General features: G+C 42.3%; 2 protein-coding genes across 2 annotated transcripts; one reads left to right on the top strand and one right to left on the bottom strand.

The window, feature by feature from the left end:
• The first annotated feature begins 3,310 nt into the window (after window positions 1-3,310).
• caln2 (calneuron 2) lies at window positions 3,311-17,653 on the top strand. Its single transcript, XM_068744737.1, has 5 exons — window positions 3,311-3,431; window positions 7,294-7,437; window positions 8,969-9,081; window positions 15,753-15,906; window positions 17,526-17,653. Exons 1-5 carry the CDS (start codon window positions 3,314-3,316, stop codon window positions 17,651-17,653), a joined length of 657 nt encoding a protein of 218 aa, XP_068600838.1. The 5' UTR covers window positions 3,311-3,313.
• A 3,939-nt stretch (window positions 17,654-21,592) lies between these two features.
• sdf2 (stromal cell-derived factor 2) lies at window positions 21,593-24,650 on the bottom strand. Its single transcript, XM_068744587.1, has 3 exons — window positions 24,431-24,650; window positions 24,018-24,214; window positions 21,593-23,479 (listed from the first exon to the last, which is right to left on the bottom strand). Exons 1-3 carry the CDS (start codon window positions 24,612-24,614, stop codon window positions 23,180-23,182), a joined length of 681 nt encoding a protein of 226 aa, XP_068600688.1. The 5' UTR covers window positions 24,615-24,650; the 3' UTR covers window positions 21,593-23,179.
• Window positions 24,651-24,993: the final 343 nt, after the last annotated feature.

The raw sequence follows: 24,993 nt of genomic DNA, 5'->3' as shown, positions 1-24,993 counted from the left end.
CACGATGGCAAACTCCGCCACCTGCCTCCCACGCACGCGTTATCGCGTCCCCGTGGATGGGAGTGGATGAAGTGCGAGCCTTTTTGGCGGGTACAGCGCCACAGCGTGCTTTACTTTCATTCTCAGACGCCCCATTGCGTCCCTAAACGTGCAGCAGACGCGGATCTGTCTGCGCTATCTCTGCCGCAAATGCGCTAGACAGTTTCCACTAGGCGGCGGGGTCATAGACCGAGGTGACCTCTCGATAGAGGAGGCTGGAGGTGGAGGGGTCAGACAGAGACAGCTGAGCTGCCTGTTTGCTGGAGGTGACCTCCGGAGGAGACAGCAAAGCATTCCATAACGCCGCCCTTCCATCTTCTGCCACTTATCCACCATGCGGGGTCACGGGTCTGCTGGGGTCCATCTCGGCATGGCTCCGGGCGAGAGGCGGGGTACACCCCGGACAAGGCGCCAGCTCTCCGTAAATCATTTGTGTAATTGTTTGTTCTCTTTATGAAGCCTTTCTTTTTCGTCGGTCGCCTGATTAGTGGGCGTGCTCTAGTTAGCACATCTGTCTGTAAGATGGTTCTGGGTTCAAATCCAGTTCTGTGCCTGATTGGTGTTGAGATGGTCCCTTCGATGTCACTGTGAGTCCAAACACAGTTCAAAAACCTGCAAAGGGTGTACCGCACACCAGCAGGGCTCGGCCCCAATGCCCCCACAACCCTGCGAAGAATGAGCTCTGAAAATGGATTGATATTTAACACGTGGCGTTTTCGGTACCTAAAATGTATCTGAACGTTTCCTTTGGTCTGTTTGAGAATTGCATTTTCCATCTATCCAACAATGGTGCTTTTGGGGGATAGAAATTGGCAGACGTAGGTGGCCTTATTTTCAAAACAGGAAACAACATGCACGGAGAGCTTATTGATGTTTGATGGTAAAAAGAGAATCATTATTTGTTCTTAAATCTTCCCGATCAACAGATCTCAGGCCAAATCCCAGAATCTCTGGATTGAGTTAAATCACAGTTCTGTCTACTGCAGTCAATGACAAGCTGTTTTCTTTGATTGCATTTAACACTGTTGTCGCCCTTGTGACGGGAAAAAACACAGACTGCTGTAACCTCTCGGTTCTTCTCTGCCATTCTGCCAAATTAATTTGAGGAGGGAAGAAGAAAAATAACGACTCTTCTTCCTCCCCGTTTCCAGCTTTTGGTTCAACCTTGTTTGTTCTTTTCCCTTCATCTCAGCCTTTTCACTCCAATCTCAGTTCAAATTTGTTCTGGTGAAACCCCTTGTCTGTCTGTCTGTCTGTCTGTCATGACATCCCTCTTCCTGCTCTCTTATCAGATGGATTTCTGCTATAAAAAGATGTCCGACCCATTTCTCATGTCCATCTATTTGAAAACATTCTGCAAACACATGCTAAACTTTATGGGAGGACAATGGGGAGTTGTAGAAAGAGAAGTGTAAGAATCAGGAAGTGGGTGAGTTTTATGCGTATTTTGTTTTGCTATGAATGCTAATGTTTCATGTTGTGGGGGGGGGGGGGTGGACTGTTAGAGCCCAATCTCAATCGGGCCCTGTTCAATATGCTCTTCATTTATGCACGCAGTAACTCATTTTATTGGCTCAATCCTTACTTTGCTCTTCTCTTTCATTATTACTCAGTTGTTGCTTTCACTAATGCATCAATCGAACGCACAGATTCATTGCAAATTCTGCAGAAGAACACGGAAATGTTTCACAGCAATATCCGCTGCATTGACAAACACATTTCACATTGATTTAGAACCACAAAAAGCAGTTTAAACATGCTCCCAACATGTTTGCGCCTTCATATGCTTTGTGTACCGTCTCGCCTTTCATGGGAAAAGTCTCCACTGGAAAAACACAACATAAGCAAAAGAGAGAGGCTTCCGAATCTCTCAGAGCTGATCTTATTCAAATGATCTCAAACTCAAATAATGATGATAACCTTAAAGTGAGCATTGCTTTCTTCTTCCAGCATCCAGTGTGAGCACAAGTGATTATTATGGGGAAAAAATGAAAACAAATTGTCATATGAATATCAGTACAGATGAACAATACAGTCAGCTAACCAGCTTTTTGCCATTTGAAATGCTAAATTATTTCCTTTATCCTTCTTTAAATGGTTGAATATTTACAGTCGAACAGAATCTAAAGCAAATATTGCATTTTTTAAAAATAGTTATTCAGCCCTTGACATTCCCATTTCTTCTGTAGGTACTAATTAGACATCTTGCTGAACAGACATGCATTTCCTGTAATTCTCAGACAGGACAAGGGAACCAGCAGCAAAATAATCTCTCCTCCACATACGCAAAGTTTGCTCTTTGTTCCGGTCCAATCCATACATGCAGCATTTTGTGTCCTCTATAGATCACCAGTGAGGACGTGCAATTGTTCTTAAACCTTTACACTGTCATTTGTGTGAGGAGAGGAGAGGAGAGGAAATGTTTATATTTTTATCCTGTCTCCTGTGACAGAGACATTTCCACCTTTATCTCTGTCCTGTCTGGCAGTGGGCAGCTCAGGAAATACTCTCGGGATCTCTCTCTCTCTATCTTTCGCCTTGCCTCCCTCCCTCCTTATCTTCCGCTCTCTTCCTCACCTCATCTTATTCCAGCATGCACAATTGGCAGAAGTATCAAATGAGACGGATTGCACAAGTGTCAAAATATTTTACTGGGACAGACCGTCATGGAGAAATTCATGACTCAAACCAGAGATATCGTTCTGGTCAAACGACGGCGGTGGATTCATGGCAGATTGACGTTCCATCAAGCCCTGAGCTCTCTCGGTGTGATGTTCAGTGGCAGTTGGGATTGTAGAGTTTTACAGGAAGCCAGGAGATCTGACAAAGGGGGTTTAGAGGAGACGATAGAGAATGACTGGACCTTAGGGATTTCCCTTTGTGGACTAAGTAGTCTGAACACAGAGAGCGCAGGAGAAGGACCGTGAGAGAATGATCGCTAAGTTCCTGATTGCCGTCTGGTGGTACGTGTCAGAACAATAAAGGGGGAATGCTTTATTTGTGGCTCCATTGAACTACAACGTGATTGCATAATTTGTCATTGTGATTTTACCACGAGGAGACAGCGGCTTCTCCTCAGAACCAGCATCAGCAGAGAGGAAGGAACAATGTTCCCTTCACTGGAGATTGTGTTTCTAAAAAGGACTAGGGTTTGAATACGCATGAAAACAGTGACGCTCTAATCCTCCTTACCTTTATGGTCTCTCTCTCTCTCTCACACACTCTTATTCGAGGCTTATTTAGACTCTTTGCATGTGTGCCCTGCAGGGAGAAGATGCCATTCCACCATGTGCGTGCGGGCCTACTCTATCCAGACAACTACCTGAGTACCTCCCTGACCGAAGGCAGCGAAGCCTTCCAGCTCACCAGCATCTCCACGGAGGAGCTGGGAGGTGAGTGTGCAACACAGAGAGCGAGGGAGGGAGGTGGAGGTGGAGGTGGAGGCAATTAACATTTCACCACAGGAACAATGCAGTTACAACACTTCAATTCTCCACAGACACTTTTTCCATCGAGTCATTCTGTCAGGGCCTGACTTGATGCATTGCTTCCAATTATTGTACTTAGGAAATGAAAAGTGTCACAGGACTTAAGGGCCGTTTACACCACAATGGTTTTTACTTCATAACTTCATCTTACAATTTGGCCCTTCTTTTACACAACAACAGTATTTTTGGGTCGCAGATTCATGTGCACGAGGATCATTTTCATTGTCACCTGAACGGGTCTTTAAAATGAAGTGGTGTCGGCAGTTTAGTGATGTCCTTATCCTGAGCCAAGTTCAAGAGACATTTATGCCAAAATCTGTGGTTTTAAATCGATGGGGCGGAGAAATAAACTGCCCTTTGACCTCCGGAGCTGACGTAATGTAATAATGTAATATGTTGAGTTTAAACGAAAACCCGTTGAATGTTTACAGAAAGACAAGGATACCAGTTTAAATTCAGCGTCATTTTGGTTAGCTTATGTTTACATTTCTGAATCACGTCGTTATTTAGGGCAGCGTGGTGGTGCAGTGGATAGTGCTGTTGCCTCACATTGAGGCGGTTCCAGGTTCGAGCCCTCTCCGTGCGGAGTTTGTATTTTCTCCCCGTGTCTGCCTGGGTTTTCTCTGGGTTCTCCTGCTTCCTCCGAACTCTGAAAGCATGTAAACCTGTGCAATGATCAATCCGTAGGCATGCGTGTGTGTGAATGGCTCGCTCTGGTAGCCTCCCAGCAACCCCTTCATTAACTGAGGACAAAGAGCATGAGAGCCAGTTTTTGACTGCAGCTGTCTGTTTGTTTGTTTGTTTGTGTTTATACATTGTAGTTTGCTCGAATGGGCTTTGGTATGAAATACTTTGTCTCACAGATCTTTTAATCCAAAGCCCCTTGTGCAAATCTCCCAAAAAACAGTCGCTCTAATGCACCGGAGCTGCGACAGCGACTCAAACCTCTCATTATCATTAGTCTGGTCGGCATCTATCTGCGTTTTGTCAAGGACATCGCGAAGGGTAAAGTTGTTTGGCCCTATGGAGAGCTATTATGTAAATTGATTTTGGATTCATAGACTCCAGATATCACGACAAAGCCGTATCGAGACTCTGTCGGCTACAGATTCAACACAACCAATGGAATTGTTTGATGTGGGCAAAATATTTGTGGTCTCCAGCAACTGAAAACTCCAAATCCGGCTCCAGAGAAATGCTGAGGGTTCTTCCCGGGTCATCTGTTAGTGCTGATGGTTAATCACCGCTGAGATGTATCGCCGCTATCCTTTTATTCTGCTTCTGGGGTGTTTCATCAATCACGAGGAGAACATATACAGATACAGATCTAGGGGTTTGGTTTGACACAAGCGTGCACACACACACACACGCACACACACGCACACAGGCAATGAACAGCAATACTGTGCTGAGCAGCTCACTTTTACCTGATTGAAAATCTACTCTTCACTGCTGCCTTGCATACAAATGCATCAAAAACATCACACCTCCTCTTGTGGGGGGGGGGGGGGGGTCCTGGCTCACCTTCATCCCAGCCTCACATCTGCTCCTCACTTTTTACTTGAGAGAGAAACAAGGACACGTCGCCAACCCATCGCAGGGCCGAGCAGTGGCTTGATGGTCAACTAACTTTAGGAAGAAGCAGCATGTCAGGATGAGAATATTAATGACAGTCTGAGAGATGAACTTCATGTAAAATTCATTGTATTGGTTCTGAAAAGGATTAGTCTGTATGAAACTGTGATTTGGATTCCACTGTGCAGCGTGATGTTACTCTCCTTCATTGTGTTTTTCCTATAACGATTTGCTCAAACGTCGAACATCCGCTGAAATGACATCCTCTCGACCCCTGAAGTGTGGAGATTCACAAAAATGGAGTGTTCCCCTGCGACAAAGTCTCACACGTCTGTCCTGTCCCTGTTGTCTTTGTCAAGTCAATCATTTCAATCACCTCCTCCCCAGCTCAAGGCTCAGCCTCCTCCCGTTTCTGCCCTCCTTCTGATGGTGCCAAATGACTGACAAGCAATTAGCCAAAGATCAGCCAGGGCATTTTGTGAGGAGAGCCTCAGAGGTTTGAGTGATTGCGCTGCTTGAACAGATAGATGCCTCCGAAGATGCGTGTTTACTTGCAATTTAAAAAAATTAGAAAGAAGCCGCTTGTCTGGGGATGGGAGAGCCGGAGATGCCCCTGGCATTGCCGTTGGTGATTGTGCTGTGCGGAGGGATTTGTAAAGGCCCTGCAGGGTTTATAAAATGTAATATGTAAAGATGTATAGAGACAAGCATAGAGAGAAGGGATGGGGGCAGGAGATCACTCTCACCTTGATTTGCCTGAGACTGGTTGCAGCACTTCCTCTTAAAGAGAGAGCCTGATATTACCGTAAGACAATAAAGTACATTTCACTGATTTCAGCACCACCTACCTGCTCAAATCTGCTAATGGGCCCCTCAGGAGGAGGTGGGCTCAATGTGGGGGCACTTCTATTTTTGACAAAACATGCAGGAAACTGCAAAGATTGTTAGATTTGCATCAAAGCTGTGGTATTACGGATATAATTGCAAGGTGGTGCAGAATGTACAGGATCGGGCAATTTGGGTGATGCACATGACAGTCACACAACTGAAGCGCTCTTTACTTGATAAACATATTATATATACAGTACAATAGTATTATGGTTGTAAAACTCAGCAAACACGAGTTGATAAGACAGAAGTTCATCTCCAGAAGATCCCAGCTCCATCCATCCAATGGAAGACAATCACTTAGAGAAGAATCGACGTGACCACAACCCTCCTAGATGTGGGCGCCCATCAAAAGCATCATCAACAAGCACCAGAAATATAAAAAATCCGGTAAAGGCCAGCCCACACATCACCTCTAGCTGAAAAACACCAAAGCTGCTGCCGGAGATCAGTTACTACATAGAAGAGGCTGCAAAAGAAGGTAAAAACTGCAGTAAAATATTTCACATACTTTTTTGGGCAATAAATCTTTTTTATTGAATAAATAAAGACTGATAAATAATGATTTGTGAACAATGAAAATGCAGCGTTAATGTTTTTATTTGTGTCCATAATTTGAATTGTTTACTTTACAAACTGGTGTAGAGGTTTCATTATTTCATTACATTATTTCTGTCCATTATTTCAATGACAAACACTCCGATCTGCGCTGTGACAAGATACAAAGCAGGAACAACAGGATCAAAAGCATAAAATGTCAAGGAGATAATAAATAAAAATGTAAATTGCAAAATTCCAACAAATAAACAACATTATAGGTCCAAGCCTCACCCTAGAATGTGGGGGACCTGGGTTTGAATCCCAATAGTCATTTGCAGAGGATATGCGGCAGCACGGTGGCGTAGCGGGTAGTGCTGCATCCCCGGATTCTTCGGTTTCCTCCCCGATCCAAAGATTAGCAGGCACTTTTGGTGAAATGATCACTCCAAATTGTCCGCTGGTGTGAGTGTGTGCGAGAGTGGTTGTTTGTCTCTGTGTGGTCCTGTGATGTGCTGGCGATGTGTCCAGGGTGTAACCCACCTCTTTCCAGTAGTCAGCTGGGATAGGCTCCAGCAACACTAGCAACCGATAAGGCGGATAAGCAGCTGCAGACGAGACGGTTGAGGTCGTCTCGTCGACAAGAAAACGGATGGATGCATGTATGATATGTAATATATGTCATAAACTTCTCACTGAACTAAATGATCTCTGACGGTGAAAACAGACTGACGAACAGCAACACGTTGTGTGGTTTGTCGTACAGAAATCCGTGAGGCGTTCCGTGTTTTGGATCGGGATGGAAACGGCTTCATCTCCAAACAGGAGCTCGGAATGGCCATGCGCTCCCTGGGTTACATGCCCAGTGAAGTGGAGCTGGCCATCATCATGCAGAGGCTGGACATGGATGGTGAGGCACAACGCATGCACCGCACAACACATGCAAGCAGGCGCGCACACAAACGCACAACACCCAATTATCAAAGACAAATTCCTCTGCAGGCAACGGAAGGAGAAGCTGCCAGCGCTACCCGGTACGTTCCAGCTCTGCTACGACGGTCACAGAGCACTCGTATTTTCCACGCAGTCACAAGCAAACTAGTCAATCTTTCAACAGGTTGTTTTCTGCCTGCACTTGATTCTTCAGCTCAGAGTAAATGTCAGAGGTCAGAGCTAAAAGCTTCTTTTTTTTTTGCCTCAGTGAGTCGTCCGGCCACCTGAGAGCAGCGCTGCCATTTATTCTGAGGCGAATTCAAGCATCACGCTTAAAATCCTGCAACTCGACTGAAGCAACTCGCAAGTCGGTTAAAATCAGGTGCTAAGACAACATGCACAGGCCTTCAGATGACCCATTTAATCATAGCAAATCCTTTTAAAAATCTGAATTAGCTCATATCTGGTAGTATCTTCTTGATAACTAAAAATTAATGTGCATGCAAGGCAATAAATGTTCATTGAAGAAAAGCAGAAAAAACGCTGGAAAACAGTCCAGCCACAAGAAAACCAACCATGCTGGGAATGAAGGATTTACTTCAAAGAGCTTCTTTGGAACATTATTAGAAACTGAATTCATTCACGTGGAACTGCTTGATTACATATTTGCTATTTGCAGTGCAGCAATTAGTTAGAATCAATTTATTGAAAGACATATGTGTGTCTCTGACATGTAATTAGAACATATTTGCGAAGTTCTTTCAAGGGAATTTCTGGAGGATTATTCATAAATTATCCATCCATAAAATAAACTGCTTTTTTCCTTCTAATAGCAAAAGCAGCGCTGACATTTGGGCAGACAAGTGTTATTAACGCTTCTGAGATGCTTCTCATTGGAACAAACGACAAGCGGAGCAGGAAATGAACGGGAAATGGAGAAGACTTGTGGCAAAAGATTAATACTGGCCATAGGTTTAGGCGTTAAATCAGTTTATTTAAAGATTCATTATTAGATCCGCAACACGTGACTGAGTTCATCCCTTCATCTTTGCTTTGATGCAAAATAGTCCACAATTGGCACGCGCTGGCGTCTCATCCGGGGTGTACGCCGCCTCTCATAGTCCGCTGGGATAGGCTCCAGCAACAGCCGTGACCTGCAAGGCGGATAAAGCTGTCGACGACCTCGTCTCATCTACGAGAGGATGGATGGTCCCACAATTGCTTGCGATATATATACATGTACATGTGCACAAGTATTATTTGAAAGGTTATTTATTAATGGGTATATTGTGCGGGTGGGTGATGACACATCCATCTGTTGATCCATCTTTGGGCGTTGTTTGTTGTTTTTCATGGGAAAGTAAACTTCAGCATAGAATGCATTATTTAAATCCAGTCTGCCAGCCTTCCTGTTTGTATATCTGATTCTCTATTGTCCCCGTCTGTCTTTTCGTGTGTGTGTGTGTGTGTGTGCGTGCGTGTGCGTGTGCGTGCCCGCCCGCCCGCAGGGGACGGCCAAGTGGACTTCGAGGAGTTCATGACGATACTGGGCCCAAAACTGCTGTCAGCCGACAACCGAGAAGGATTTCTGGGCAACACCATTGACAGCATCTTCTGGCAGGTGAATGAATGATTGTTTCTCAACAGTCACATTCTTCATCATGTTTCACTTCCATTCTTTGTGCATTTAAAATGTGAGGGGCTCAGTCTAATTTCAGCATGGGGCCTTTCTCCACAAGAAAAGGTTCAGCTTTTATTACATTTAGAAATTAAACATTTACTGCTATATTCAGAGGTGGCTAAATACTTGCTGTGCCAGCACGGGCAAAATGATGCTTACATTTTGTCATCCAAGTGAAGTATTCAGATGTTTGAATCATTATTTGAATATTATGTATTGAGCACAGCGGTGCGCTGTTGCCTCAGGAACGTTCATGACTGGGGGGACTTTCTGTATGTGCACGTGTGTGTGTGAGTGTGTGTGTGCGTGCGTGCGTAGGTTCCCTCTGGCTGCAGCTGTGCGCAGGAATAATTGTTTGTCTACATACCAGTCCTGCTGAACTGTTCTGGTCCTCCCTAGGACAGACATCAGCCCTGATGGGTTGTTGTAGAACATGGAACGGATGGATGGGTCTATTTCTGTTTTCATTATGCAAATGAAACTGTCGTTCAATTGTGTCCTTCCTTTAGGATTTTAATTGTTGTTTAATGTTAAATCAATGAGCCGAGTGGCTCGTACAAGTGTAATCAAAGCGGCTCTTTGCATCCTCCACTGCATTCGTCTTCCAATCATTTCTACCTCTGCGCTGAATCAATGAGGCCCGCACATCAAAGATTATGTTGTTAGCCATGCATCTTAAAGGCTCTGTTTACACACACATTTTTACACGCTGCTATCAAGGAGCAAATATTTAGAGTCACATTTCATGTCAAAAGGTTATTTGAATGCAGTCATGTTTGTGTTGACTGTTGAGGAGTGTGACAGAAAAATCCATCAAGTTAAGTGGACGGCATCAGCTAAATATTGCTAACCGCATATACTAAGATTTAAAATAACTTAATATTCCATGTGTAGAATTTTAACTTATGAGCAAATATTGAAATTAATATGGTTCAAGTAATCGCCAACAATTACCCAGCTTCGATGCTTTCTGTTGTTGTTTTTAAAGGAAACAAATGTATTATCACCGGGTGCCAAGGTGTATCAGCTAATGTGAAGCAATGCTGCCAAAAACAAGGATTTTCGTCTTCATGTCTTGGTTCCATCCTTCTCTTTCACTTTTAGTTACGTTTTCCATGTTATTTTCCACTTGCCTGTCATATTTCCCCACTGAACTAATCGTCTGGAGAAGTGGGTTGGACATGTCCCCCTATACAGCTATGATATCCATGCCTCAACACCTCCACTTACTTGCTGTCTGTATATTTCAGCAGTCATTATTAAGCACAGTCCCGGTTCCTGCAGGGACTCTGCACAGACACACACTCTCAGAACGCTCGCCTGTCTCTTCTGTTCTCTAACTAACACAAGCGACTTCTTCTCTTGCCTGGAAGGGAAAAGAGACCTGCTGAGAATTAATGGTATATTTTTGGGTTCTGGTGTGTGTGTGTGTGTGTATTATTATTTATTCAGTGTTGCAGAATGTATTAGCATAATAAAGATTTGAGAGATTTACCCCAGGAAAGCCTGAGCCCCCCCCCCCAAACTGGGCACAGTGCTAATTAAGGCTGCAGCTGATCTGCTGATCTAAATGCTTTTAAATGTGGTTCTGTTTTAAGAGTGAGTGTGTTTTTATTTTTTCTATTTTTTTGGTTCTGAGGTAAGACATGCAACAATAATGAAAAGTGCCTTTTGAGTGTGTGGAGAGAGAGAGAGAGAGAGAGAGAGGTTGGTGTGACAGCTCTTGGGGAAGCTGTTCCTATCTTTCCTTGAGTCAAGGGGAGAAACATTTTGAGGATGACTCACTAAAATGAGAAAATGTGTGTATCAGGTTACACACATGTTTTATGTTCTTTATCCTTCTGAAAAAATGTGATTTAAAAACGACTTATTTATGCTGTCCACACATGAGAAAATGCACAATTAATGGAACAAATGTTGGTTTTTTTGTATATTATTTTCTAAATCATGTGAAATAAAGCAACTTTTTCAATTAAGAGGCATCTGAACGAGGGATGGAGCGAGATGGACAACTGTGTGCCAAGCAGCAAGGGTGGTAGAGATGAAAAACGAGGGAGAGGAGCTGGACAATGTGTGGCGATGGGGTGTGTATGTGTGGGGGGGGTGGGGAGGTGCCCCACATACCAGAATATAAAGGAAAACACAAAGAGGAGTGTTGGAGAAAATTAAAGAAGTACGAGAGACTGTGATTCATGAAGGTCGCAGACAGTCTATGTCTCAGGGGTGATTTCAAAATTTCACCTCCCACAAAGAGAGACAAGCCAAATGAAAATAGGAAGAAACAGATGGAAAACGAGAGGAGAGAAACAGCAGAGAAAAAGCCACACTAGCAGTGAAAGCAAAGACCAGAACAGCATAGGAACAGAGAGGAGGAGGAGGAGGAAGAGCGAAGGAGTGATGAAATGGTGGGAGGAAGTCTCTGAGGACTGCAAGAGCCGTGTTTTGTGTGTGGGTGTGTGTGTGTGTGTGTGTGTGTGTGTGTGTGTGTGTGTGTGTGTTTATGTTTATATTTCACAGGCCTCAGAGGGAGGCAGGAAGAGTCATTGTATTGAAAAGAGAAAGATGGAGAAGGGGGACTTGATGGCGGGCCTTAATGGCTCAGTTCAATATGTTCGGATAATATCCTCGCACAGTGAGATGCATAATGATCGACTTTGGGGAGACGAGAGTTGGCAAGTTTTGTAATCACATTTTGTGCCTGTTGAATAGCAGATCTTGCTTGATTGAATGTATTGCAGAAAATACTGTCTTGTCTGTTCATTTTCTACTTGGTCTGGGTGAAGCCTCTGGGAGACTCAGATATCTGCTCTGGAAAACACAAGTTACCGCATTTCTGCTGACAGTCGGTAATTCACTTTTGAAAAAAGGAGCGCCCACTCCTTCCTTTCTAAATTAAACTACGGTGCCTAAAGAGAAAAAAAAGATTATTCTGTAATATCGCAATAATGTATATAGTCTGTTTGTGCTGAGCGAGTACAGAGACGGGGGCATGCGGGTCTGCAAGATCCTTTTTCATTGACCAGTAGCCAAAAAATATGTCATTAGAGTCATGTCAGCACATTTCATTCATTTCGCAGATGCCTTTTATTTTTTTTATTTTTTTTTTAGAGGATACATATATCAGTTCTGGGGTTCTTGGTTTGAAGGAGTAATCAGTGATTGAACTAAATCTACAACTTCATGATTTATGCAAAACCCATTTTAGAGAGCTTGTGGCTATGGATGAGCGATATGGAGTAATACCAATAATTATAATTGGTAATAATAATCATTGCAATTTAAGAAAGGCTCGGCAAAAGTGATTTAAGCAAACATGACCTCACAGTCCACTGGAGGGAACATTTCAGCTCCTCCTTTGCCACTGTATTTATAAGTACATTATCATAACCCCAAGCCTCCAATCATCTCCATATTATTGTCAAAGCCTGTGAAACCTCACAACCCCACTGCTTCAGAATCTGTTGACAAGAAAGATAAGGTTTAAGTATATAATATATTGTGGGTATATCAAGAGAAGCATCAAAAGTCGTGCTAAAATGTTCATCTTTGTTACACAACACAGTTCTAAATTTGTCACATGCTGGCTGCAGTAATGACCAGCAAGAACTGCTGTGTGTTAAATGAATGATCATTTCTCGACAATGCTACAGAATTTGGCAGTTCCCCGAAATAACAATGCCAGCTTTGGACGTCCACATCTGGTTCCTTCCTCTGAGACCAGTCACACACACACACACAATATTTGGTTTGTATTTCTACACCAGAAACGCTCCAGACCAGGGTCTTGTGCTATTTATTGCAGTCTGCCTAAGGCGCGCCTCGGTAATAATGATGATATTTAGCTGGCATTTTGATATGTCGCATGTTTCAGGTGGATGGATTATCTTACCATCTCTTACACAACTGGTAAAAACAGAATCAGTGCAGATATTTTTGCTTTAGTGATACGGTAGTTTTCCATGCAAAAAAAAAAAACCCCAGAAGAAACACTACTTGTTGTTTGTTTTCATTGATTGATTTCAGAGATGGGTCAGAAGAACAAGCAGACAGGTGATCGACTAAAACATTTTTTTGCTGTTTGAGGCCAAGGAAGAATTAGACAGGAGGGAGGGTGTGATGCAGCATCTTTAGTCACTGCTGAAGGGCACAATGTCCAATCTGCACTTTTGTTTTTCCTTAGAAATGTGAAATATTTTCATCATGTGATGAGAACTGAATTAAACCTTCATTAAAATGCTGGCTCATTTTGCAGCTGTGGAAGCAAACGCCAGTGATGCAAATGAAGCTTAGATTTCCTCCAAAAACATGAATATCTAACTTTATGCTGTTTTTGAGTGTTAGTTCAGGCCTAAGACCTCTGTCAATCAAAAATTGAAACGATAAACTAGTCTTCAAACCATACATTTTAATGGTGGAAACACCTTTGTTTATGTTGGTATCAGTGACGTGCGGTGAGGCTCATGACTGGTGAGGCACTGACTTCATCAGGATCAGATTGGCAGCAGTTAACAGGTTAAGTTAAAACTCTCATAGCAGCATTCTTTATACATACAAATTGTAGCACACACAAAAAAAGCACTTTTTTAACCCGTTATTATGGTCTTGCTTTTATTTATAAATGTGAAGTCAAGCTGCTGCACTGGAGTTCACTAGCACTAGCTGTAACATACTCTGTAGTCGGTGAGTTAAAAAATAGAATCCCTGGGATGGCAAGAGCCCCCTACCATGAGGCACAAAAACTGCGTGCCTCACCTTGTTCCTCGTTTTCAGCCATTTTATGATCACTCAGCACAAGAAACACGTTACACATATACAGTTGCTGACTACATCAAAAAAGACAAAAACACTACATTATATACATCAGCTGAACTGTGGTAATTTACTTCATATAGCTATAGTATATAACGACATACAGAGAGACAGCAATACGATGCATGTAGCACAGTTAGCCGAGTCATTGTGTAATCTATGGTGAGGCACAGCTGGCTTCTGCCTCGCCGCACGTCTCTTCTCAGTATTTGAACGATAAACGTGAAAATTCAGCAATTTTAAATAAAAAAATTAAAAAATCTAAAGCTGTTGAACTGAAATGTAAAATAACTTTTCAGTACAAATCACTGGATAAATATAAAGATTTAATTTCTTTTTTCATTTTACTTTACTTTTATCGCAGATAGCAGCACAGCCTCCCCTGACTGCACATCAACGGTTGTTGATATTCTGTTTCTTTTCTTTGCTCCAACTAAAATTTTCAAAAATTAAAAGGCTGCAACTATAAAGAGGCAAAAAGGCCAATTCCTTAATAATGTTTACACTTCAAGTTCTTTTGGGTTTCTCTCAACGACAATGTATCTGTGTTTATGTGTGGCGTGAGAGGAGAGAGAAAGAAAACAAGTGATTTAATGAGTGTGTTTATTTGCTACGTTTTCATTCCTTCTAATGGTCCAGGTTTGCTACCCATATTGTTTATGTCTTATTGTCCTCCTGTGGTTGTGTATGCATCTGCACACAGTGATCTGCATGCAAATGCATGAATGTTTTCTGCATGTATGCTTGCACACGTGTATAATGTTGTCCTCGTGTATGTGCATGTGTTGCCTCTAAAAGATTGCTTCAGTGCATTTGGTTCCACGGTGTATTCAGAGAACACCTATACGCAATGTTACCAAATAAACATTACCATTTAAATAAATGCATGAAATCATGAATTAAATCAGTGAATGTGGCATTAAACATAGTTTGTTTAACATTTTTGTTGTTGAGGGTTTACATTTAAATACAGCCAGCCTGGCAAGGACTTTTACTCTCCGAGACTAAATGTTCTGTCTACTGGGTTTTTTTAATTTCACCATTTATTGTGTTACCTTTTTTTTGTTTAGTGCATATCGACACAATATGCTGTGGTTAAATGTGACGTGATATGTTCTGCACTGCTTGTGACTTGCTGATGCCGGGAAACCTCGTGGTAACGAGGCAAAAAGCTGTTGAGATGATGTTAGTCGGTTGTTTTCTGAATGAGGTTAAGATTTGTTTTTCTTTTCTGCATTTAATGAGCATGAATCCTTTCTGAGCTGAAATGAGCATCCCTTCTTCACCGTTACTACTCTCACATCTCTACCACCAAACATGTCTGGTTTTCCATCTGTGTCTCCCACTACTTCCCTTTTCTCAGCTTCCCTTGCCCTGCATACATCCATATTTTCTCATCTTACATCATCTCTTTTCTCCATTAGCTCTCTATTTTCTCCCTCTTTGCCTCGGCTGCCTCAGCACGTCCATCTGTTGTGCTAAACCAAGCGACTGATTGTATTTGAGGATGCTAGTGAGGTGAAAAATCTAGATGTATGTAGATTGTGGATTTTAAGATGGTGTGTGAATGTGTGCATGGATTGTTGGGCGGGGGGGGGGGGGGGGGCAGAAAGGATGTGATTGCAGTATTTATCCATTTATGCATATGTGTGCATACTGATTGAGGCCTCCAAAAACGAAAAGATTATATGTTATTTGAATCAGAATTTTCGGCTCATTCTTATTGTCTATATTTATCTGCCCTCAACAAGCCAGCTTGTGGACGACTGTGTCTGTGAATGGATTGCCGTGTGCCCCTGCAGTTTGACATGCAGCAGCTGTCTCTGGATGAGCTGAAGCAGGTGCTGTTCCATGCCTTCAGGGACCACCTGACGATGAAGGACATAGAGAACATCATCATCACCGAAGAGGAGAGCCTCAATGAAACCTCAGGAAACTGCCCTGAGTATGAGGGAGGTGAGGAAGCTGTTATGAATACCTGTGCTTAGGATTTGATGCTGTAAGTGGGAGGACATTTGATGCTGTAAGTACACATATGACAAAAACATTCATTTATTTACAGGGAACGGGGCCAAACTGACCTGCCTTACTCCTAAAATCCCCAACAGCATGTCAGATGGGTCTGATGCTATTCTCTTTGAGGTCTATTGTCTTTTTCTGTGGTTTATGACAAACAATTGACCAATATGAACAGTTGGGGAGAAGAAGAGAGGCATAACCTTCACACTCTCCAGCTATTTAACTAAAGCCATGAAAATAATGAGAGGAAAAGGTCAGGGCAAAAGCAAATATTATATTTCTGATAATAATAATACATTTTGCAGAGGGGAAATACCAAAAGCAGGGAGAGAAATAATGTAAGAAATAATACATTTATTTATTAGATGTAGGAATTAAGGAAATGCTTGCATTTCTTTGAGTTTCAAAGCCTGGAGTGACTAATGGATAATTGCTCATGCTTGAGCGCAGAAGTGAATGCAGCATTTTCCTTGAATCAAAAGACCAATTTATGTTACTTAAGGGAGAAGATGGAAACAGAAGCTCGTAAGACATTAGTGAGTCAGACTCGGACACAGGTAGAAACAGAGCAAAGGGGTTTGAAAGCCAGAAGTGTTTGCTTGAATCCAGATTAACTGAACTGCAGCCACAGGGACTCCTAAAAAGAGTCACCCGAGAGGAAATGCAGAAACTTAGCAGCAAAGGGACGGTGAAGGAGGAGATAAGAGGCCGAAGAAGGGATCAGGAAACTGCGGGCTTGGCATTCTCGTTGTGAAAGTTTCTGGTCTTGAAGGAAGGATGCGACTTGGAGTTAGCGAGTAGAATAATAATAGAAGACATGCATTAAAACAGGAGGGAGAAGAAGGATAAAGAAAAGATGAAGTGGTATAGAGCCTCTCATGAGAAACCCCTGCTTGGTTTCCCTTATTTATCCCTTTTCCCACATCCTCGACTTCCCTCTTTCATCCTTGCTTCCTTCCAGTCTTCCTGTCCAGTGGGACTTTCATGCCTTTTACAGACCATCTTATAGATTCAGGACTCAGAACTCTAACTCGGCTTATTAATGTAATGTGTGATGCTTTAAAACTGAGGGACCTGACAGAGAGGAAATGTTTGGTCGGTGTTCTTGCTGCAAGGCCCGTTGTAGGACACATCCTGTCTGTCCTCCACTTCCTCTTTCAATCTGCTGAGATGATGTCTTCTGTGGAAAAGGGCCTTTCAGCTCACACAGAGAGGTAGAAGAATTAAACTTCCAGCTTTACATAAAACCTGCAACGGTCTCTCAGCATCTTTAAGGCCCACCTTGTGGGACATTGATTTAATCGGTGTATCTATGAATTACACGATGTAAAACTGTCACAAAAAAGATCAAGGAAGAGGAAAAATGAATGAAAATGCTATTTCTTCTAATAACTAAACAATAGTGATGAAGACAATTTCAAATGCTAGGTTTCCAGGGTCACTGAAATGAGTGGAATCACTTCATTTGGCGTGATTTGATCTGGAGTAAACATTTGTACTCAGAATCCGATGACCCTGATCTTACACTTCTTTCCTCTTCACTCTCATTCCCTCAGTCCATCCCAAGAAGAAGAACCGGCAGACATGTGTCAGGAAAAGCCTGATCTGCGCCTTTGCTATGGCTTTCATCATTAGCGTCATGCTCATCGCAGCCAATCAGATGCTGCGAAATGGCATGGAGTAGCCAATTGCACTGTGAAGCGTGGGGAGTGGACAGAACAGCCGTAACCTCACAATTCGTCTCCGCAGCCAAAGCTGGACAAGCCACAATCCGAGCACTTCTCTCTAAACAATCAGCTGAGTTATTTTTAACTTACTTTGCAGAAGCAGACAATGTGAGGTAGATATTTGTTTTTGCATTGAACCATACAGAAGCAACTGGACTTTCAAGGAAAACCCGAGGAAGGAAAATAATCTTTTTTTTTTTATATCATTCATGAGAATGAAAATGTTTATTTTGCTTGTTTTCAAGACCAGGACCGCCCTTTAAACTTGATTTTCTAATCACCGAAAAAATATTTATCAGGTGCTTTGAGCAATTCTTGATTTCAGAAATAAACCAGTGGTCATCGTGGGTAATGGCATATTTACCCGAGTGGCATTGAATGTGACCTGTGAATGAATGTGGGTACAATATTGAAATGTATAGTAAACCTGTCCTATCGCATATAGTCATGTATAAAGATCACACCTTTGTGAGACACTGAGATGTCGTTGACTCAGTTCACTAATCTTGGGGCATTTGAAGTCTTATTGTATCTACAAGCAGCACGACTCGGTAGTTAGTGAGGGATCATAAGGATCATTACTGTCCTGCTATGTCTCATTATTTTCTTGATGTTCACTGATAGATTGAGATGTATGGTGTGTGATAGACCGTGCTGGCCATAAACATACTGCAGAGTTGGAAGCAAAATAATTCTGCCCCAATTTAACATAATGTTTGCTGGCAAAATATGCTAATTATCAGCAGTTTGAATTAACTGAATCACTAGGGCAGTCTCAAAATTATTCTTTCCCCTGAATATCATCCCTCATAAGAGCAACGTTTGCACATCAGATTTGTTTTAAAACACTGCGGCTGGCTTCACAGACTTACTTTAGCAGTTCATGTTTTTCTGTAAGGGCCTAAATTTACACGCGGATTCCAAGTCCAAAATCCAAGACGCCTCTTCTGAACCAAAAGCACAATGAGAGGTTGGCTACAGTAGGACGCAGAGGATTTTGGGGATGCTGTTATGTCAAGCGATGAAACAAAACGGTGACTTTCTCTGCCCATGGATCATGTCTGGAAGAGGACAGTGAAGCGTAGTGGCGGCTCGGCAATTCTCTGTGGCTGTTTCTTCTTCCTCGGGTACTGCTGGCGTGTATTTCATCAAGCGTCAGGAGATTAGTTTACCACCTGCTACGGCATTATTGAACTTTCCTAAAGGACAACAATCCCATCCATCCCCCCCCTCAAGACCTGGTTTCAGAAAGAAGCCCTGTAGCATTATAGAAAATGTAAATAAAAGGTAAGATGCGAGCAATGTCAAACCAAATGAAAGTGGAGCTATGATGTTGGTTAAATATCAGACCAGGCTTTGTGTGTTTTTTTTTACTAATCTTTTTTAGTAAAGTGTCGCCTCAGCATATCATCATACCGCCTGACTGTGGTGAATGTAAACCACGCATGCCAGTATGTACACTGCCATTAAGCCAAACATTACTAACTCCAGTTCCCCTGGATTTCAAAGTATATATAAAGTACTACTTAGCTTGTGCAATGTATTATCCTTTCAAAGAGCATAAATGTATAAAGGGTAGAAACTACTGAGACAAATCAGGGATATTCAGCAGGGCTATGAGCGCGTGTTGTTGTGGCGTGTCTTGGAAAAGGTCGCACCCTAGTGGTTGAAATGAGAACCGCAGCTCAGTGCTTGAACTACCATGTTTTACAAGGTGTTCACAGGTCCAGACCGACCACAGCTGAGTTTGTGTTTTGATGAGTTTTGTGTCAACGTCGCAAGGGCAATATGATCTGCATTTAAATATGTTTTACAACCATCATTGTGTCGTTGCACCAGTTTGCATCTCAAAATCAGATGTGGCTGAAGGGGAAATGCTGCTGCAGCTGCCATAGTTTCTGGGTTCGGTGCTGTTTTGTGTTCAGACCTGACAGCATCACAGCTTTATAAAGCCTCCTGCGATTGGGAAATATTTGGGAAGGACCTTGCTAGGAGTTTACAATGCTGCTCCTTGTCTTATAATGGAGCCATCAAAGGTTGAATAAGCCCAGTGGGACCACAGATCAAATGTGAGGATTCCTTTATATGTATAGGGCTGCGTGAGGAAATTGCCATTCAAACCGAGATTCAGTTTAGTTAAAGTAATTTAAAGAGCCAGTGGAGTATGTTTCACCAAGATAAATTTAAGTCCTATTATTTTTGACTTTATTTTGTGGTATTAATGGTTAGAGTAAGATTTATGCTGGAACAATTATCTGGAATAAATGCCCAGCTCTACAACAGCAGCATACTGCACGTGGGCTTCGATATTACATGGTGCTCCCTCTGGACGTTGTCTACTTGGAGACTGGTTTTCCCCCATTAATACCTACCGGTAGTTATTTGTTCTTTTACCTTTTGTCGGAGTGGATGGCTGGAAAAAACCTAATGTGTAACATTGTGAGTTTATGTAGGTTGGATCAAATATCAAAGATGGATCAAAAGGAGAGAGGGCTTTCTTAAAAAAAAAACTTTGTAAGGTCAGTTATCACAGCAAAAATGTATTATACTGTAAATCAGTATGCATGTTAAGATCTTCAAGAATTGGAAAGACGGGGAAATCTATTTAGTATTTCTTTGAGGTGGAACAGCCTTGGTTTATGTACTACTATCACATATTGGACTTTCCAGTGTATACTGTAATAGCCATTTTTTCTAGTTTCTGCCAGCTATGAATCAAATCAGAGGGCAGGAGAGGGCATTTTCACAAATATGCAAATTCAAGGCAACACTGTCGTCTGTGTTTCAATTCATTTTGGGTCGAGTCTGCAGGCCTTACCGTGGAACGTTAGCGGTTACAGTGAATACAATATATTGTGTGTTATAGTCATTATTGCCTCATACTCCTATATTAACTGCTGTATAATGTAAGCTACACTTCTCCTTGTAAGTCAGTTTATGTCTTTCATATTCTCAGCACACCGACATTTGAGGGATGGGCCACATTTTCACCTTTGTCTACTCATGGTAATTTTGAGACCAGCATAGATCACTTTATCTTTGTGTAAGAGTTGTGCCATTCAGACATTCTTGCATGGTAATAAGAGGGGAGACTCATTTTAAAGACCTCTTATCAATTTTTTTTAAGTTTACAGTACATCACTGTTATGTACATCTGTAACTGGATTCAGTCAATTCATGATTATTATTATTTTTTGTTTTTGAAAGTTGCTTTTGGGCTTAGTTTTTACCAAAACTTGTTTTTATTGATTGTATAGAGATAGAAACTAAACACAGATATGATACACAAACCTTGGCATGCTGCTTAGAGAAGGAGACAGAAAAGAGCAATAGTCAATAATTGAGTGGATATCTTTAAAAAAAATGCAAATAAGTTTAATCTGTTTAATGTAAGAAAAAAATAAATCAATATATGTTTATGCAATAAACCTTGTTTTGATAGAAATGTAAGGCCTCTGTGTTTACTTGTGACAGATGTTTGCGCCAACTAGACTAGACAACTAGAAGGTGGAGGATACCTCTGACCAGGCTCCAAAACATCTTCACCTTGATCAGGATCCAGTTCAACACCTTTCAGGGGCCACCTCTACTTGCGGCATTTAATTCAAATGTGGTAAGAAAACCATTTGAGATATTCCACATTTTTGCTCCTCGCTGCTTTATCCCCACGCAGACCGGGGCATCTGTGAAGAAGCTGAGGGTTAGAGGAACAGCTTGCAGGGAATGATGAGGGTAACCCACCATCATGCCTTCTGCCAGAGTTTTCCATTGCCATCTGTTGAATGGAATAACTTACCATTATTACCTCTGAAGAGGAGGTTTACAGTACCGGTAGTTTCTTTATTTGCAGAATATCTCCAATATTCATAGATTTCAATTGTTTGGAAGAGTGTGAAAACAGTGTGATTCCAAATACTTGGACATCTTTAATGTTGCAAGAAAGGCCATTTCTAAATTCTAAAACATGCTTCAGATTTTCAGCAAATGGCGGCAACGCAAAGTTTAATATTAGATTTTATCAACATTTTTGCACACATTTATTGCTCAATCGCCATATTTGGTCTCTTCATGACTTGTTTAACTTTGCCAAAGACATTTTGTTCATTACTGTTTCTTATTTATTTATTGGTGCACTACCTTGAAAAGTTCGAACAGATGATTTCAATGACATTTTGCACCAATGGAGGGGAGTTGAATAAATTTTTAGTTTAGAGGAAACTTTGCAATCCTGGTGCACATTTGTGCACTCCAAAAGCCTGCCCTGTTGAAACCTGCATCCTCAACTATTGATCTTGACGCAGTGTGTGCACAGGGCAAACACAGACGAGAAGAAACGTACACCCAATTTGTTTTAATCGTTGTGGTTGAAGTGGTATTTATTAGGTCATTTAGATTGCATGATCACGTAAAGTGGATTACCACTGTTTAAATGCATTTCATAATGAATGCTGGTACTGGAATGGTGAATCTATTAAGCCTGTGATCTATCTATGATCTATCAGCGGATCATTTTAAGTTAGGCTCACACGTGAAGCAGACATTTAAATATAGAAAATGGAAGAAAAAAACCTCACACTAACAGTGGCATGCATAAAAACTGTATTAATCTGAGGTCTTCTTTGCATGTTTGCAGCTCATGTGAACTGATATGACACACACAGAGACAGCATGAATGTATAACACTGTACTTTTCCCCTGCACTTAAACACTGATTAAATGATTCCCAACGAACAGCAATCCGGTTCGTTGATGTGAAACAGACTTCAGTATAAAAATGTGCTCACAGCAGGTAATGCAACGGGCACCTTACACGAAACACTGAGGGGGCACAAAGGTCATTTGAGTAACAGCGGCTCAGTTGTTTTAGGTAATGTAGCTGACAAACGCCATAAAAAACACAATGTTTGATATTTTTAAATGTTCAAAATGGCGTCACAATTTAAACACCTGCTACATAAAAAAAAAAAAAAAGTAAAGGCACAAGTGTCACAATGATTCTTTGTGCAGCAAACCACAAGACTGACTTGAGGGTCTGCAAAAGCTGCACTGCCTCCGGCGCCGTGATGAGACTGCTGATGGCGGCCTCATCACGGCGCTGGAGAAATGCCCGTCCTTCATAGTGGAGCGTCGCACACCAACAAAGCTCAGCCTTCATACGAAATACAGCATTTTAATGATCACGTCTTCTTCTTGCTGTAAAGGACAAATCAGCAGCCTGAATTTACCGCAGCTGCTCAACCTTATTAGAATTCAAGCTGCGTTTCCGGCGACGCAACACGTGACAGAGGTCGTTTAGAATTCACAAGATGAAGTCATTGTACCTTGATTCACGACAGATTTCTGGCACGGTCTCTTTGCATGATGACGTACGCTGATGGGAAAGATAACGAGATAGAAAAATGAGATGGAAGGGGAGGGGGGGGGTAGAAGCTGCTGGCATAGAGGCAGGAACAGAGAGGTCGACAGAGAGAGAAGCATCAAGGTCAGAGCTCTGTGTGACGTTGGCTGTAGTCTTGGCTGCCTGCCGGGCTCTCGCTGGGCTTCATGAAAACCCCCTCCATCGTCTTCCACAGGCTGTGCTGACTGAGGTGCGACATGGCGTGAACTTCTCTCTGGCCGTGGATCGGCCGTCCATACTGCTCCCCCGTCACCGACAGCAACGCATCGGTGGCCCTGTGGCGGAAACGGACGGCTTCGTCTCGCCGCCACAGGGCCCCCTCGCATTGAATCCACCACTCGTCCAGGTGGTCCCCTTCCCCATCATCGCCAAACGCACTCACCTCCTGTGGGCAAAGTGAGCAGAGAACAATGGATAGGGGGGGGGGGGGCAGGAAGAGGAACCTTTCTTCTATTTCTATTTGGATTTTTCAAACTCTGTGGCTTCTTGTTGCTTCTCTAGTGAAGACAGCACCACTGATAATGACTATGTCCTTCCGGACTTCCTATTGGAGACCTGAGTGGCACTTCCACGTGATGGGAAGTTGTTTTTCTGTTCACTTCCTGGCGTGTTGAAGCCGTTTACAACCGAAATACACCCGAAAACCTCTGCTACAGGTTTCACTATAAGTAAAAGACAACCTGCGTCTCTGATTATTTATTTGCATCGTTTCTCTTAACCTCTCGTCACATGTTTTACAACTCATCCCACTCCAGTTCTTCACTTGGTTCTGTTAAAAGCGTCATTCCCATGATAGTTTGACCCTCTGATACCCCCCTGAGAGGACTCGCACTCAGTTTTATCGTACACCTACAAATGAAAGGAATTCTAATTATTTATACTTGATTTTACCACCAGATTGGGAATAGATCTCCACCACTCACCTGGTTAGAGGACAGCGGGGAAGTGAAGTAATGACTGTGGAGGTTCCGGCCCGTGTTGACGTGAGTGAGGCGGATAGTTTGGCCGCACTTTACTGGAGTACCTCGATAGCACGACGCATCGATTGTCCCTCGAACGCTCCAGTAGCTGTTGCTGTCTTCCACTGCAGTCACCCCCGTCACAGATTGCTGCCCACTACCTGCCACACACACACACACACGCACACACAAATATAAGCATGTCAATGTACAGAAGATTTTATTCAACACAGAGATCTATCATGATTTTGTGGTGATTAAATAAAAAGAAGAGAAAATTGTACACAATGTTTTATTTTCCGTATTATTGTGACATGTGTTTAAATCATCAGTGTAAATAAATAGATTTAATAATGATTTAAAGAAGGAGAACTCACCGGAACCGTAGCGTACGTCGTGCGAGTGCAGTCTGACGTCGTGCTTAGTATTTAACAGTTTAACGACTGAGCCGCACGTCACAAACTTCAGTTCCGTACCGCGTGACAGCGAACAGAAAATAGTTAAAAAGAGGAAAAGCGCTTGGAGGCAGTGTGGAAGATCTGGAAGGCTGGAGTTTCCCATTCTACACCCGAGCAGCCGCTGAGAGCTCCGTCCGTGACGTTTGCATTATTCTTGCAACGTCATGAAAAGTGCAACTGTTTTACCCGTGTCATGCAAAGAGTATACCGCCTCTAGCGATTAGGAGTGGTAATGGTGACATTTTGTTTTCTCTGCATTTTGTTGGTTCTAATTTTGTGTTGCTGTGATACTTTTTCAATATTTGGATCGATATCAAATTACCTTTTGGTGTCCTCTTTTTTTCCTTTTTCTAAACTTTATTAGCAACAATGCAATTCCAACTAATTTAACAACCAGAAGAGATCAGTGATACATTGTATAACTATTATGAAATTACATAAAAACATACGAGTATTTGTAAAAATCCTAGTAAATCATTGAA

The sequence above is a fragment of the Brachionichthys hirsutus genome, chromosome 10, assembly GCF_040956055.1.
Source record: "Brachionichthys hirsutus isolate HB-005 chromosome 10, CSIRO-AGI_Bhir_v1, whole genome shotgun sequence".
Lineage (NCBI taxonomy): Eukaryota > Metazoa > Chordata > Actinopteri > Lophiiformes > Brachionichthyidae > Brachionichthys > Brachionichthys hirsutus.
This window is presented reverse-complemented; position numbering and strand designations above follow the sequence as displayed.